Source organism: Apis mellifera, linkage group LG3 (assembly GCF_003254395.2).
Source record: "Apis mellifera strain DH4 linkage group LG3, Amel_HAv3.1, whole genome shotgun sequence".
In the NCBI taxonomy this organism is placed as follows: Eukaryota; Metazoa; Arthropoda; class Insecta; order Hymenoptera; family Apidae; genus Apis; species Apis mellifera.
This window is the reverse complement of record NC_037640.1, coordinates 2,768,850-2,784,488: the sequence shown is the minus strand read 5'-3', so window position 1 is coordinate 2,784,488 and position 15,639 is coordinate 2,768,850. Positions and strand designations below refer to the sequence as shown.

At 35.8% G+C, this 15,639-nt stretch overlaps 1 protein-coding gene across 4 annotated transcripts in view; it reads right to left on the bottom strand.

Moving 5' to 3' along the window:
* Positions 1-15,639, bottom strand: part of LOC410975 — a 49,742-nt gene that overhangs the window by 4,982 nt on the left and 29,121 nt on the right. For 2 of the 4 annotated variants that reach the window (XM_006558445.3, XM_394451.6), the window contains exons 2-4: positions 5,593-5,674; positions 5,179-5,448; positions 760-1,026 (exon numbers count right to left, since the gene is read on the bottom strand). In XM_006558445.3, coding sequence (XP_006558508.2) covers positions 760-1,026; positions 5,179-5,448; positions 5,593-5,674 — 619 coding nt within the window. Of the gene's footprint in view, positions 1-759; positions 1,027-5,178; positions 5,449-5,592; positions 5,675-6,903; positions 6,967-13,394; positions 13,708-15,639 lie in introns of those variants that run through there. The other 2 variants (XM_006558446.3, XM_016911304.2) reach the window with 2 other exon arrangements.

Below are 15,639 nucleotides of genomic sequence, written 5' to 3'. Positions count from 1 at the left end.
AATCTGTAAATCAGGTAAAGGTACATCACGTGATTTCCACCAAAACCAAATACTGTGCTTCTGTTTGAGTTGAATCATTTTTGGTAGAAGGAAATACTGTATACAGAAATTTACGTTTTTGTAATCTGTTTTTAATATCATTTATCCCCTCTAATTCCACTTATATAAATCAGGTAAAGGTACATCATGTGACTTCCACCAAAACCAAATGCTGTGCTTCTGTCTGAGTTGAATCATTTTTCAGAAGGAAATACTATACAACAATTCTGACCACGTTTTTGTAATCTGTTTTTAATATCATCTATCCCCTCTAATTCCACCATTTCTCCTCACTTATATAAATCAGGTAAAGGTGGTACATCACATGATTTCCAAAACCAAATTGTCAAGTGCTTCTGTCTGAGTTGAATCATTTTTCAGAAGGAAATACTATACAGCAATTCTGACCACGTTTTTGTAAATACAATGTTTTTAAAAATATAGATAGATTGAGTCACCATGAGGCACATTTATTATATATAATTAAAAATTTAAGGATTCAATATTACACCCAATTTAGTATTAACAATTTCTTCAAAAATTACAAAATACAATTAAAATTTATACAAAAATACTAGAGAAATATTCTCGGATAGAAATAACAATTATCCTAAGACCTCTGAGGAAGAACATCTTCATTACATCTGCAATATATATATATATATATATATATATATATATATATATATATATATTCTTTTACCTTTTTACTTATTTTACCTTTCAAACACAGGTTCTCGAAATAATCGACACCCTGGGCATCCACGAATTGCACGTATTGGCCGGTCGTTCTCCGATCGGAATCGCTCAAGTGGCACTGCAAAGTTACGTAATTATATTCGACTGAACGGCAGGTGAAACGGTGTTCGTTCAAACAAGCGGCGAGGCAAGCCTCCTTCGTCGAGGTGTAGATCAACGCGTTGTCCAGTCCCCGTATCATTTTGTTCGGGACCCGTTCGAAGGACCATGGCCGCAGGCAGACGTTTTCTGGAAAATTATTTTTTTTCATCCGATTAGCTCAGACGATCGAAAGAAGAAGAAGGGGAAAAAATAACTCGTCTCGTATGATTTTACGATGCGTGAAATGTTTTTGTTTATAGAGAGGAAGAACACGTGGGTGTATATACACGCCTGACCGCAGTCGCGACGTTTGCACACCTGACGAAGCACATGCAGACAGCAGGGAGTATTTTCTTACGTAACGCTCAAATATGCCACATGAGCCTCATATGCACCGACACCTGTAGCCACGCGAACGAGAGAGAGAGAGAGAATTAAATACAGCCAAGTTACTTCTAATTTCGTATCGCCGACACTTTTAGACCTAGAATGTTTTCGATCCTTCCTTTGGTATGTTTCATACGTTTATGCGTTATTTTTATTTGCCTGACTAAACGAGCCAGCAAGATAGAGACGCTGCTTCGAGAGAAACATCTTTCTAATATAATGATCGATTTATCATTTCACTTCGTTCGAAAAATTTTTTGCAATTTCTTCCATTCCATGTTGAGAATAGAATTTATATGTCACGCTTTTTAATTTCTCTTTTGAATCAAGACTTTGGAATTATATTCGTAAAATATTTCGAATTCTACATTTCCAACTTAATATATCATCAATATAGAAAAAGGAGAGAAGTGAAACAGAAGGATCTAAAATCCTCTGTAATGAGAAATAATTTTAAGGTCAAGATCGTCTCAAAGTCACCCCTAAACCTAGCTCGAAGCGTTCGATAATCACAATATTTCCCATATTTCCAATTGTAAACGTGAAAAAAAAAAAAAAAGGGAGAATGGATCGAAAAATAGTTTACGGCTATATCCGCCAATTTCTCGATCACGCGAGACGAGCCACGGGGCTCGATGCTTCGTCGTGGATGATCGTGATGATGCCGAAATCACGGGTCGGGATCACATGTGACTTGGCACAAGCGGTTGATCCCGCCGTGACGCGAGGAACGAGAATACGTTTCGAGATCGCGCCAAACATCGTTCCAATTACTTTTGTTCCGCCCTCGAAACCGGCGCTAATGTCGACCGGCGATATCGCGTGCCAACGAACCGACTCCTCATGATTCACCTGCGAATTCCTCGCTCGATCGATCGATTTTCCAAGTTTTTTTTTTTTTTTGTAGGAAAGAATTACATTGTAACATTAGCTGAAATTGGTTTGAATTGGTTAAACACAGATCGATTTTTCAAACGTTTATGCAATTCAGGTTCTTTTAAAAGCTTGCAATTAGCTGTTAGATAAAAGAGTGACCGAGTTAATTCGATAATTATTCGATATGTTTTAGAATTTAGATTACGTTATCTAATTTGATGGAAATAACACTTGTTTATCAGTTTGAAAAAAAACGAGAAACTGGAATTAATTTGAAAATCGCTCTACTCTATTATTAAAGGAAATTAAAAAAAGAAACTATAAGATATCAATATGATATAACATTATCATTAACGTGTAAAAAAGAATAGGAACTAAAAGATAAGAAAAAGAAATATGACGATTCGTTTCCATGGCAACTATTGCAGGAACGGAAATCTTCTGCAATTTTAGATTCTATTTTTAATCACTCACATAATAATAAAAAAAAATCTCCCGTGAAAAGATATTAAACGAGATGAAATTCCAGCCCGAATACCGCGGTTGGAATTTTTTAAAAATACGCTCAACACGTCTCTCTCTCTCTTTTCAACTATTTTCGTGCATTTCTTGAATCGCTCTCCGTGCGAGGGGAGACTTCTCCATCCCCCGTGGAAATATTTTGGAAACTTGAACTCTCTTATCTCTCCGCGAGACTCGTTAAAAAAATTAATCGTTGCAGGATATTTCATTTTCTCAAATTAAACGGTGCTCAAAATTGCGTAAAATTTCGCGCGAGCCAAGCGATGACGCGCGAGTTTACGGCCGACCCATCGCGCCTGTGCAAATTCTTGACGCCGTCGAGGCCTCGATGACTGTTGCGGGGGTCTGTTTCGTCTGTTCCCGGTTATTTTAAGAGAGGAAGGATTTCGAACGGAAGTGGCAGCTGAAAAACGCGTAGTTCCCTTGCTAATAAACTCGCAGCTTTCGGAATTATTACGTGTTCGAATAATAACGCAAGCTGGATTAAAAATGTTCTTCCTTTCCGAGAACCATTTCGAATTGCAAAAATATTTCCCCTTAATTAATAATATTACTTATCCTTTTACAAATATTAAAAAGGATAATTTTTAAAATCGTCGAATTTCCAATTTCGTTCTCTGCTTCCCCTTCACCCGTTCGAAGAATCAAGAAGCAAAGTACGATTTGATATGAATGTAAGATTCTTCAACGATAGATAAACGAGAAATAAAACTATCGTCCTCGCATTATCTATCCAACATCGTAAATTAAAATATCGTGGCAGGGTGTCGATCGATCGTCCGATAAGCGTGGAGAGTAATCGGTGTTTTCGAGGAAACGGGCAGCCTTTCTCGAAATTTTCCATTGTCCCTCGAGTTGTCCTGTGAACGTCCAAGCCTGGAAAGTTTCCAGGTCCGTTCGTCGTCAGAGACGGACGTTTTACGACCGAGATAGTTCGGAAGGATCGAGAGGTACCAGCAGGCTCGTTAAACCAATATTAGGAGTTCCTTAGACCCCCTTGGGATCTTTTCGACACCTTGGGCTGCAGGTACCTGTTTACAAGGGACAACCGTACTTAAAGCATCCTTCACACCACCCGAAAAAGTACCAGTAGATCTCTCATTGTTTGCCACCATCCGGTTCCCTCCCCCCCGGTTCCTTTGGCGAATCTTTCTTGGCCGAGGATCTTTTGCCTTTTTGTGCATTTTTGTGCATGCCTAGAATGCAGGCTTCAACTCGATCGAATGGCGCATTTTAAGTATTCTCATTCCTACGTTCTTTTTTATTTTTATCAATATTTTTGAAGAAAGTTTCACTTTTAAATTTTTATATCGGAGGAAGAGTCTGCTCGAGATTAATACAAAGATTAATACAATTTCTTTTGTTAAATTTCCGTTTTAAAAATCGTAAAAGTATCTTTTCTGATATTACTTGATAAATAGGAAAATATGTATATATTTTTTCAAAGTATCTGGAATTATTAACATAGAATTTAGAAAAGAAATCTTCTAAATTCTTAAAAGTTTCTTAAAGCAAATTCAATATTAATAGAAGATCTAATACAAACAATCCAATTTTAAACATAATCTTTTTTAACCAAAATCAGAATCTATCAAAGAACTATCAAAGAACACATACACAGAATTTAAAAAAAAAATGCAATTACAATTGAGAAAATCAATGAATTTCTAAATTTAGTATATAATAGAAATCTACATAAAAAATCTAATATAAACAATCCAATTTTAAACATAATCTTTTTTAACCAAAATCAGATTCAAAATCCTTACATTTCCTTTCTATATTCATTACTATCAGAGAACACATAGAATTTAAAAAAAAATGCAATTACAATTGAGAAAATCAAGAGAGAATTTCTAAATTTAATATATAATAGAAATCTACATAAAAAATCTAATATAAACAATCCAATTTTAAACATAATTTTTTTTAACCAAAATCAGAATCAAAATCCTTACATTTCCTTTCTATATTCATCAAGTACTATCAGAGAACATATACAGAGAATTTAAAAAAAAAAAATAATGCTAAACATTTTACCATTGTTTCGCAATGTGTTCGATTTCACTACAGTCTCCTCAACTATCCATTCAAGCCAACAACAGCTTCCAGCTTTATTTGCACATCTACCTGCCCCCAAACGACTTCGCCACCAGCTTTTAAACCCGGATTATCTCTCTCTCCCTCCCATTCCTTCGCCAATACTCATATCGCGGGATTTTTCTTCTCGTCCTCCTCTCACATCCTCCTTTGTTCCTCCTTTACCGGCCACCTCTCGAAATGGTTTACCGACCGGGTGAAAGGGAAGGCAGCGGGCAGGCAGAAAGGGGGTGTGGCGGGTATTACCATTCATTAACCGAGTCGTGCTGGTGGCTCGATTATGGTCGAAGAGGTTTTTAAAGCCCTCTCAAGGCCGAATCTCTCCTCCATCGCAGGTGCGACTCGCACGATCGATCCGCTATTACAAAGTTTCCAAGCAGTGAGCACAAACGGAGTCGGTTTCCTTCCCCTCACCTGATCTGATCTGAAGCTTCGTCATGTAGTACATGTTGGCGGCCCTTTGCGGCTGTGCCGCGGGATTCGTCGCCGCCGTCTCGTTCTGCAGCTGGCACAGGGTGTCCTGCATCGGCGCCAAAGGATTTACGACGAACGAGAACGCAGCCGCCTGACACTCGGCCTCCTCGCGGCACCAGCCCTGACACTCGTACAGGGACAGGTTCCTCACGCTGTAGTACGTCGTTCCGCGGTAATCGTAGTCCGTCAGCTTCTCGAACGCTGTCCTAGCTGGAAAGCGGTTCCATTTGAAGCAGGAAGAAGAAGAAAAAAAAAGGAAGGAGGGAAGAAAAAAGAGAGAAGAGTGTTTCAACAAACGGTTCAAGGTGTTCCAAGGTGTTTTCGATACGATGTAAGATTGTTACGTGCACTTACCAAGAGCGGCACGAGAGACGGTGACGAGTGCCAGCAATGTGAAAACGGTGATCAAAGTCGTTCCTATCGCGGACGAGCCCATCTGGAACGAAGGGTAAAAGGGTTAAAAGGAAGGATTTTATCTTATTTTAGTTTTTTAAATATTTTTATGAGAGATTGTAAATATTAATTTTGATTAAAACAGATATTGTAATATCTAATGGATAAACTTGATTTTTACTTTTTTTCGATAAAAATGTTAGAAAATATTATTGTTATATAATAAAGCATTAATTGAGAGAATAAATAAATAGATATAAACAAGTATAAAAGGTGAAGAAAGTATGTATATTATGACGAATAAATCAAATTTTCGCGCTCTTTAGTTTCACGCGCCTCCGTTAGTAAAACAGGAATCTAACCGAGCCAAAGTTGGAATTTTCGTGTTTTACCTTTTGGGCAATTAATCCTAACTCATTCGAGAATAATTATTTTTTATGAACATTTTTGAATATAGTATCGAGTATTTTTCATTTTAATTTATGAATAAAATGAGTTAAATTTTTTAAACGTAATTGCAAGCTTCTTTCGATTTATCTATATAAAAAAATTTCTGAAAAAAATTTATCTGTTTAATAAATATTTCCACCCTATTTTAATTATAAAATTTCATTGCAACGAAATATTCCTGTGAATTTTATAAAATTGAAATTTACTTTTCAAAAACTTGTAACAATTTGTTGCTACTAATATTAATCTTTATAAAGATCGATTTTATTGAAAAAAAGAACGAGATCCATTATTCAAAACAAAACTGACTCTAATTCCCCGTCAATCGGTCGTTTCTCTCGAATCTCTTTCTCACCCTTTACACCCGCGAAACACACGACAGTATAAATTAAAGGGACGGACAACTCGTTCCACAACTCGTGGTGTGCGTAAATCAATCCCTCCGCGGAATAAATCGTTCCAACTCGATAAACGCTCTCGCCCCTCCCTCCTTTCATAAAAGCGTTAAGAGATCCACAAGCTCTGGTCGAGGAAGTCGTTTCGAGATTACCGGCGCGGCCGAGCAATTCGCCCGTGCAACCTGGAAGCACGCAAGTCACCGGCTTCCCGTCCACCTTTTGCTCGTGTTTCACCAACCGGCTACTTCCTGGATTTCTTCTTTCCCTCCCGCTTTTTGCTCCCTCTCTCTTTCTCTCTCTCTATTTTCTTCTCCACGGTGCATCCATCCAGCCTCTCTCCACCTCTTCTCCCCCAACATAGGCCCCCTTTCCCTATCCACCGTTTTTACTCGTGAGCCGATTGAGCGATCCAAGCGATACTTACAGCCGACTCTGCCGTGCAAGGCTCGCTATTTCGTTCTTCTTCTTCCATAGGAATGATCCTCGAGATCGTTATTCATTATTCATTTTTTCTTTTCATTCTTCCAAAAATCGATCGTCTTCCAAAGAACAAAATATTTGATCTGCTTTTGGAATAGATATACAGCCTGTTTAAGTTATCTCGCGTTTTCATTGCACGCGTTTCTTATTCACGTTGCGTCATCGTGGCTAAAATCCGAATCCATTACGCGTGGTGCGTTGCTACGCGCCTCGAGACTCGCATGCCTTCAGGGTAATCGCGGCAGCGAGTAAATGACGGAGGGAGAGAGAGAGAGAGAGAGATTGGCCGAGCTGAAATGGACGTAACGCGATAACGGCGAGTTAGAGACCCCCCGAAGGATGCGGTTCTACTAGGCTTCCAGGTTCGAGGTCACCGAGACTGGAATAGCCGAGAGGACCGTGTTACGGAGGAGGAGGAGGAGGAGGAGGAGGAGAGCTTTGTCGTGGCTTGCAGCGGGGGTCAAAGGTTCAAACCTGGACCCCCACCTCTCTCGTTTCTTTCCCGTCTCTTTCTCCATCGACTCGACGAGCTTCGAGGAGCCATCGATTCCAATCTCTCTCCGTCGTATTTTATCGACGGTTATGAGCCTCTCTGCCGGATGAACGTGCCGTGATTAGAATTCGTCGATACGATCGCATTAATCGTGTATAACGGAAAGTATCGGTAAAATAGTCCTTTTTCAATAATTTTTTAGTAATAATTCTTTGGTTAGAGCAAGCCTTTTACTCTATCGGTAAAACAGTCCTTTTTCAATTTTTGATAATAATTCTTTGGTGAGAGCAAGTCTTTAAAAAAAATATAAATTGAATTTAAAAATATCTCTCTCGAGTAACAAATCGAAAACTCGTCACTCATTAACTCGCTTAACTTAACCACACGCGCGTAATCTATCCTATCTGCTATCCGATCATCACATCGAGTATAAGCGATACAACTTCACTCGTAGAAAACTCGACGACTTCGTAAGCGTTCGAACGCGCACGCGTATTTCGCGATAAATTCGCGCGCACGCATCCGCTTAACAGGTAAGGATGCGAGTGTGCGTTTCACTCGGCGGCGGACGGGTTGATGCACTGTTACGAAGATTAATGTTCGCCTCTCTCTCTCTCTCTCTCTCTCTCTCTCTCTCTCTCTGCGGTCGCCGCGAAAGAAAAAGGGGAGAAGAAGCGCGGAGATTTCTTCCGGCGGTTGGTTACCGAGTTACCTGAGAACACCTTTTCTAGGAAGCTTGGGTGGTAGTTACGTATCGGGGGCCGCGCTACTTTATCGACGCGGCATTTCTTTCTCAAGGGGATTCGGCACGTTCCGGGTAACGTCACACGTGACACGTTTTCATTACCGAACGATCGGAATATTTCTCGATTGAATTTATTGAATTAAGAATAGAATTTAAATCGATCGATTGCATATACTTTTGCTCTTAAATACATACAAGTTTGGCAAGATTAATTTTATCTAATTATTTTCGTAATTTAATTGTATGTGTATATATATATATTATTTCCAATATTCATTTATAAACATATTTTCGAAAATACATTCGCAGCAACTGGAACTATTTTAGCTCGACCTTCATCCTGTTTCGAAAGAGAGTTGAAGGAATTACAGGAACGTTTGAGAGCGGACGTTCTCAAAACTATTGTCCCGACTCGTTCCACCCGCAAGGGAAAGAATCGTTTCGCGTGCGCGCACGGATCCCCTTGTTGATCTTTTACGTCACAACCGGTCCCTCCACGATACAGAAACCTGGCAGACGAGTTCTCGAGAGATGTTGCGCACGGCTTTTCAAGGCTCTGTGCCTTCTATAAAGTCTGGCTTCCGGTATTCCATTCCTCGAAACACGTCTTCGCTTCCGGACCCCTCGTTCTCACCCCTCTCCTCCCCCCGTCTTTTTTTACCAAGGATATCGTTTTTTAATAAACACGATCTCTCGAGGCTGAAGTTTCCGCTGTCGCAGGGTACATTTCCACGATGGATATCAACTGCCAAGCTCGTTTTTTTTTTTTTAGAGAAGAAGAACGAGATTTAATTAAAATTTAAGAATTATAAAAATTGAGTGAAATTGTAAAAATATATAAATTCAAATTCTTGATGCACTGATGGTGTAAAGTGGATTCGGTTTATTGTACGACTTTATTTTTATTTCCATTAAATTATTTGGGTTTGCAAATTGCAATAATAGTAGTGAATAGATAATACTTTTATAAACGACAGGAATGGCACTGGTAAATTGTGAAAAGAATTTTTTTCCCCGGCGACAACAATATCTAATTATTCATACGCTCATCTTTAATAGAATCTTCTGTTACGCGAATAATAAAATTTAATACATTTCCTATATATATATATATATATATATATATATATAGTAGGATGAGAGAACGATTCGTTACGAAGCGATAATAAAAAGCGTCTTCATTTTGCAATAATTTATAGCTTTAGAAAACTCGAACGATCTTGAGATCAAGCAAACTAGAACCGCAGAAATAACCCCGAAGCGATAAATCTCGTTAAAAAAATTTCCTCTCGTAAAAATACTTTTTCTCGACAAAAACCTGCCCCGACGACTTCGAGCTTGAAAAAAAAAAAGAAAAAGAATCCAGATCGAGAAGAAGACAATACGTTAAAGGAACAATTCCAACCAACGATTCTTCCTCCGTGTAATTGATACACGACGATACTCCACGACCCATTTAATTATCCCGTTTATGAAAGGAACAAGGATTATCCTCGCCCCTTATCCGCACAGCCTCGAAATCATCGTTCGTGAATCATCCTCCTCCCGACGAGGAGCGCACGAAATTTCCATTTGTCTTGGCCGAGCGGACTCGTGACTCGGGCACAATGATCTCGTGAACAAATGCACTCCTCCTCCGGGGAGGAGGCGGAGGCGTTCCTACGGAGATCGCCATGGGCGAATCTCTCCTTCCCCTCACCCCACCCCCCCTTATTAACTCGTTCAACTCGGCAAGGAATTAGTTTTAGAGATCTCGAATGGGTCCCTCCCTCCCTCTCTCGAAACTCGATCGGAATCGTCGATACTGAAACAAAGGGGAAGGGTTAAATAATGGGAACAGAATTAAAGTAGTATAAAATATTCGATCGTTTCCGTGCGATTAATTCGTTGGAACGAGTTAATTTAGTCGATTGAATAACTTGTTTATATTTGTATATTTGTTTGTCCACCACGATTTGGCAATGATGGAGAATTTAATTAAATGAATTTAATTAATTAAATGAAATTTAATTATTAAGTTTGCAAGAAGAAGTAATTTATTTGTTGATAGGGATCTTTCAAATTTCTATTTTACAGATTAAATATCGCAAGGTTATTAATATATTAATCTATTTTTGAGCTTGGAAAAAAGGAAAATTTTTTTCTTGTTCCTTTTCATATTTATATATTTGTTTATATAATTTCTGTTTGTTCCAGAACGATTTGGCAATGATGAAGAATTTATTATTATTTAATTATTGACTTTGCAAAAAATAATTTATTTGTCGATAGGGATTTTTCAAATTTCTATTTTACAAATTAGAAGTCATAAAATTATTAATATATTAATCTATTTTCGAGCTTGGAAAAAAGGAAAACTTTTTCATCAATCTTGTAACATCAAAGTTCTTCCTTTTTATATTGTTCCAAAATTTGGATGATGGAGAATTTAATATCATTTAATTAAATGTGAAATTTAATTATTAACTTTGCAGAAAAAGTAATTTATTTGTTGATAGGGATCTTTCAAATTTCTATTTTACAGATTAGATATTATAAGATTATTAATATATTAATCTATTTTCGAGCTTGGAAATAGTGGAAAATTTTTTCGTCCAACGATCAATTTTTAATTTTTTCATTTTATCGATATACTTCGAATTCTGGGAAAAAGAATTTTGTCGCGAAAAAATACGATTCACACGAGCTTGATCCCATCGTCTAACATTTCCTCTCTCAGAGACCCAGAAAAACACGGGAGGAGGCGAGCGAGGGCAATTAAATGTTACCTACCGTTCGTTAAATGAAACGAACGGTGCACGGTGATTATGTTGCATGCATAAGTGACGCGGATCTCCAGCGACGCGTCTTCTTTCCTCCGGTTATTTTTGAAAACCCCCGACGACGAGGATGATGAACGGTAATGAGCAATGTAATTGCGTCTACGGCCACGATTTTTCTATGCCTGGAATGCGCATTCCGCGTCACCGTGCAGATTCAACAACGATTTTAATAATATTTCCCTCCGATTTTCGCTATTATTATACACCAATTACTCTTGCAAATGGTTCCAATTAAGTAAGTGGATAGTGCATATATTTAAATTTAAATGTAGCGTTGATATATTCGCGGAATATATTATTGGAAAGTTTTTTTCGTAGATAAAACGTGGAAAAGTTCGATCCAATTGTTTATATAAAATTTCTTTTTCCTTTTCCGAATGAACCTCTTTCAAATTTTGTTATTAATTAAAAAAAATTATTCTATGTCAAGTTGTTGAGAAAAACATCTATCATGTGCTCATGTTAATTGATTTAATTGCGATAATTAAATCTGTATTTCAATTTTTTTTCTTTAAACATATAAAAATTTATTTAATTATTTAATTTTTTTGATTCGAATCTTTCATAAGTAATATTCGAATTTTTATTTATTTATAATAAAAGATATCGAATTAGGATAATTGATTTTAAATACAATGGAGAGTATGATTAGAAAGATTGAAGAATCTCGGATAAAAATATTTTACATAGAAAAAGTTTGAATTTCACATTAAATGTGAATACAGTTGTTTACAGAGCATAAATTTAATTAAGTACTTCGTATCTAATTATCTATTTGTGAAGTATCCATTTAATTTACCCGTTTTATCAATTAATTCCTCGTAATCACTTTTATCTCTTCTGAACCTGAACTTCCATCCATCAATATCCATTTATATCCGCAAAATATTATACCACAGTATATTTCAGTCTTGTAAGTATCTTTCAAGATTGTAATATTTTTTTTTATAATGGTAAAATAATTTTTAATTGGTACCCGTTTCCTAACGACTCGAACGAGCTCAGCTTAACGAGCTCAACGTGCAATTCTCTTCTTGAAAAATCTTTCAAGACGTTCATAACGGACCGATACCGGATAATAAACTATATTTCGAATCAAAGTTACAGATTTTATAGATTCCTTTCGCAGATCACATTTATTCTTTCTTTAAATCCATTATTTTATAAATTAAAGTTATCTCGTTAGTTTTTCAAAAATAAAATAAATTACGATATCATTTTGTCGCGATTTTATCGATTAGACGAAACACGATGAAGAAGAATCTTTGTTTAATTAAATCCTATAAAAAATATTTTGACTGGTTCTGGATATTATTGATCATTTCTATTTTATTATTATCATTTTTATTTTATTATTTTCAATTGTCGTAATTGTTATACGAATATAAAATTACTGTGATTAATTATATATATATATATATATATATATATATATATATAATAAAATTAAAAATTTCGAAGGACTAAATATTAAAATATTGAATTTTATTTTTATAAGAATGAATTGTGCAAAAACTATAATTAGTTCGAATTACGAGTCTAACCATGTACAAGGATAAAGACGATCGGAACATTCCAAGGATAGTTCTATACGAAGACACATGGTACATGGATGAGTCGCGTTCCACGTCGTTTTAATTAAATCGGCCGATCCTGGTAAATTGTTAATCATTAGGCAAGATAAGGGCGCGGATCACCGGTATTTATTAGAATTGGGTATTTCTCGGCGGCGGTTAATTACAAAGTTACGATCGAGAGCCCCCTTGGCAGGGATTATGCCGACCACTCGCGGCTATTCGTGTGCGCAATTACGCGATGGGATCTTTCGGTTCCGTGAAGAATCAATTACACGAGGTGCAGGCATTCTCGTCCTCGGCACCGAAAATGAACAGCTGTGGAAATCATTTCACGATTGTGAACCGGATGTATTTTTATTAACCGTCGTCTATTAACCGTTTAAGTGTGACGAGTAGATAGAATCGCTTGTGAACATGGCAGAGAATCGTTCGTTTGTTTGTAAAAATGACAAAACTCGAGAATCACGACTTTATTTGTTCGAATTTTTTGAAATTTTCATAAGAATTAAAGAAAATATCGTGTTCGAATTCTAAAATAACAATTTATCACTCGGAATTAAAATCATTTCAAAGCAGAAATGAAAATTGTTTTATACATGCAGTATAAAAACTCATATATTATTTTATTTGATATACGAGTAATTTGATATTTTGTCTTTAAAAGTTTTTTTAATAAATTGTTTATTTCAAAAAATAAAATAAAAAGAAATATCAATACATCGAGAAATATCGATATATTAGAATTCTATTCTATTGAATTCATTTCTGCAGTAAAATTTTATAAAAAAAAATCTGTACCTGATTCTCAAGAAAAATCATGCAGAAGAAGACTGGAACATTATTTAATCCAAGATGGCTTGATACGGTATAGAAGTGCACGTTGTTTCACGAGGTCTTTGACTCGAAATTGCTCTCGAGCATTCTGTTTCCCATCCTATCTAATCATGGTTGCACGATCAAAAGTGTGTCGATCGACGGTAATCCATCGATCATTATCGACAAATCATACAGATAGTAACGGTACAGAGACGTGGTTCGAGAAAATTGCTCGAATACGAGACCATTTTCCAAGATTTTCGTGTCATCCATCGTTCTTTCATCGCTGGATATTCTCGTTCACACGAACTATTTCAGAATCACATTACAATCACGAAACAATTGTTACTTGCAAACAGTTACGAATTAATACGAAAATGCACGATAATTTTCACAAAAATCAGTTGAATTTCAATCAAATCAGTTGAATCGATTCAATTGAAGTTAGTCTCAATACGTCACAGTACAGTCATCCCAATATGTAGACACTATTGCCACCAAATTGTCTCTCTTGAAGGTAAGAACAATATGAATATAGCAACGATAGGTTGATTGGCCAATAGAATTGTGACTACATATATCGATAATTCAATATTGTTAACGAATAAAAATAACTAGAATTCTAATATTTTCTTAATTTTCAAAATTATCAGAGATATTAAATCTTTAGATTAACGATATTTCGTCAAGTTTTCGATATATTTAAAATATTATCGAAATATCGATAATGCGAGGAATGAGCAATCGATCGAAATAAATTTTAATATTTTATTTTAATAATTTTTCAATAATATGTATTTATTTATTTTTTTTTATTATAATTTATAGATAATATTTTTATAATAATTGAATTAATAATAATTATTGAATAAAAAAAATAAATATTTTTATCTTCCATGTTTTATCGATATATGTAAAACTATCGATAGGATACCAACATATCGATAGTCTCAATTCTATAATGGCCGACAGAACGCGTAATAAAATCGTAACGACAATATTTTTTTCTTCGAAATTTATTTTATCCTTAAAATTGTGCTGTGATTTTTGTCGTCGATTTCAAATAATCGCTAAAAAATAGTGTGTGAGCAATAATAATCGATAATATATCTAATAAAAGACGAATAACAATGTTTCGTCGAATTCATTTTGGCGCGAAAATTGTGCTGCGTAGTTTTCGTCATCGATTTCGAGTAATTGATAAAAAAATAATACGTGATCGATACCAAATTGATATTACCGAGTCTAATTACGTAAAAACTGTAAAATAATCGCAAATATGTGATACGTGCGAGTATAATTCGAGCGATTTCCAACAGTGGCCGGTTACAAGGCAAAGAAGCCAACGCGAGATAAAATCCGATCCGTACGAAGAGATAATCTCTCGAAGCGTATGATCGCGATCATGCATCCTGGACAGGCAGCAGGAAGGTCCTACACAGCTACCGGAACATGCAGATTTATGCTCCTTGGAACGTCACCGCTTCTTAGATTAATGGCCGTCCACGCTTTTTCCGCGTAGCCTTCCACCGTTGTCTACTTCGCAATGTAACGTACTCTTTGCTAACGAATCCTTCGAACATCCATTCGACCCTTTTCATCTGCACGTGATTTCAGGTATGTACGATCTTGCATATAAATTTGTCCATATTGAATAGAAGAATTTATTGAATAGAATAGAAAGATTCATAAAGATGATAATAGAAGCATTTAATGCTTTCCATTAGATTTTCTCTTACCATTTTGATTCAGACAATAGCACATGCATATTCATATATTAAATAGAATTGTATTCTATTTAATATATGGCATATTCGATTCTAACCTCTTTTGCGGTTATGTCATGTACGACGTGGCTTGCGCAATCTTTTATTCGTTATGTGAGACAATTTTTTATATAATGTATAATTTAGAAAATTATACATATATAATTATATTTAATATAATACTAGAAAATTTAAACAAAAGAAGCCTACCTTAGAATTCAGGTATTATAAATTAAACGTATTCGTAACTTCATAAAGAATTATGATAATGGACGATTGTTCAAATAATAGGATCTCAAAATTCGGATTTCACATTAATCAATCACTGCTAAAATTTCATTCATATTATTCAAATTATAATTTCATTTATATATCCGTTGTAATTTATTCGTGCAAGGTAAATAACGAGCTTATCTGGATTTCAATTAAATTAATTACTACTAATATTTCATTCATATAAC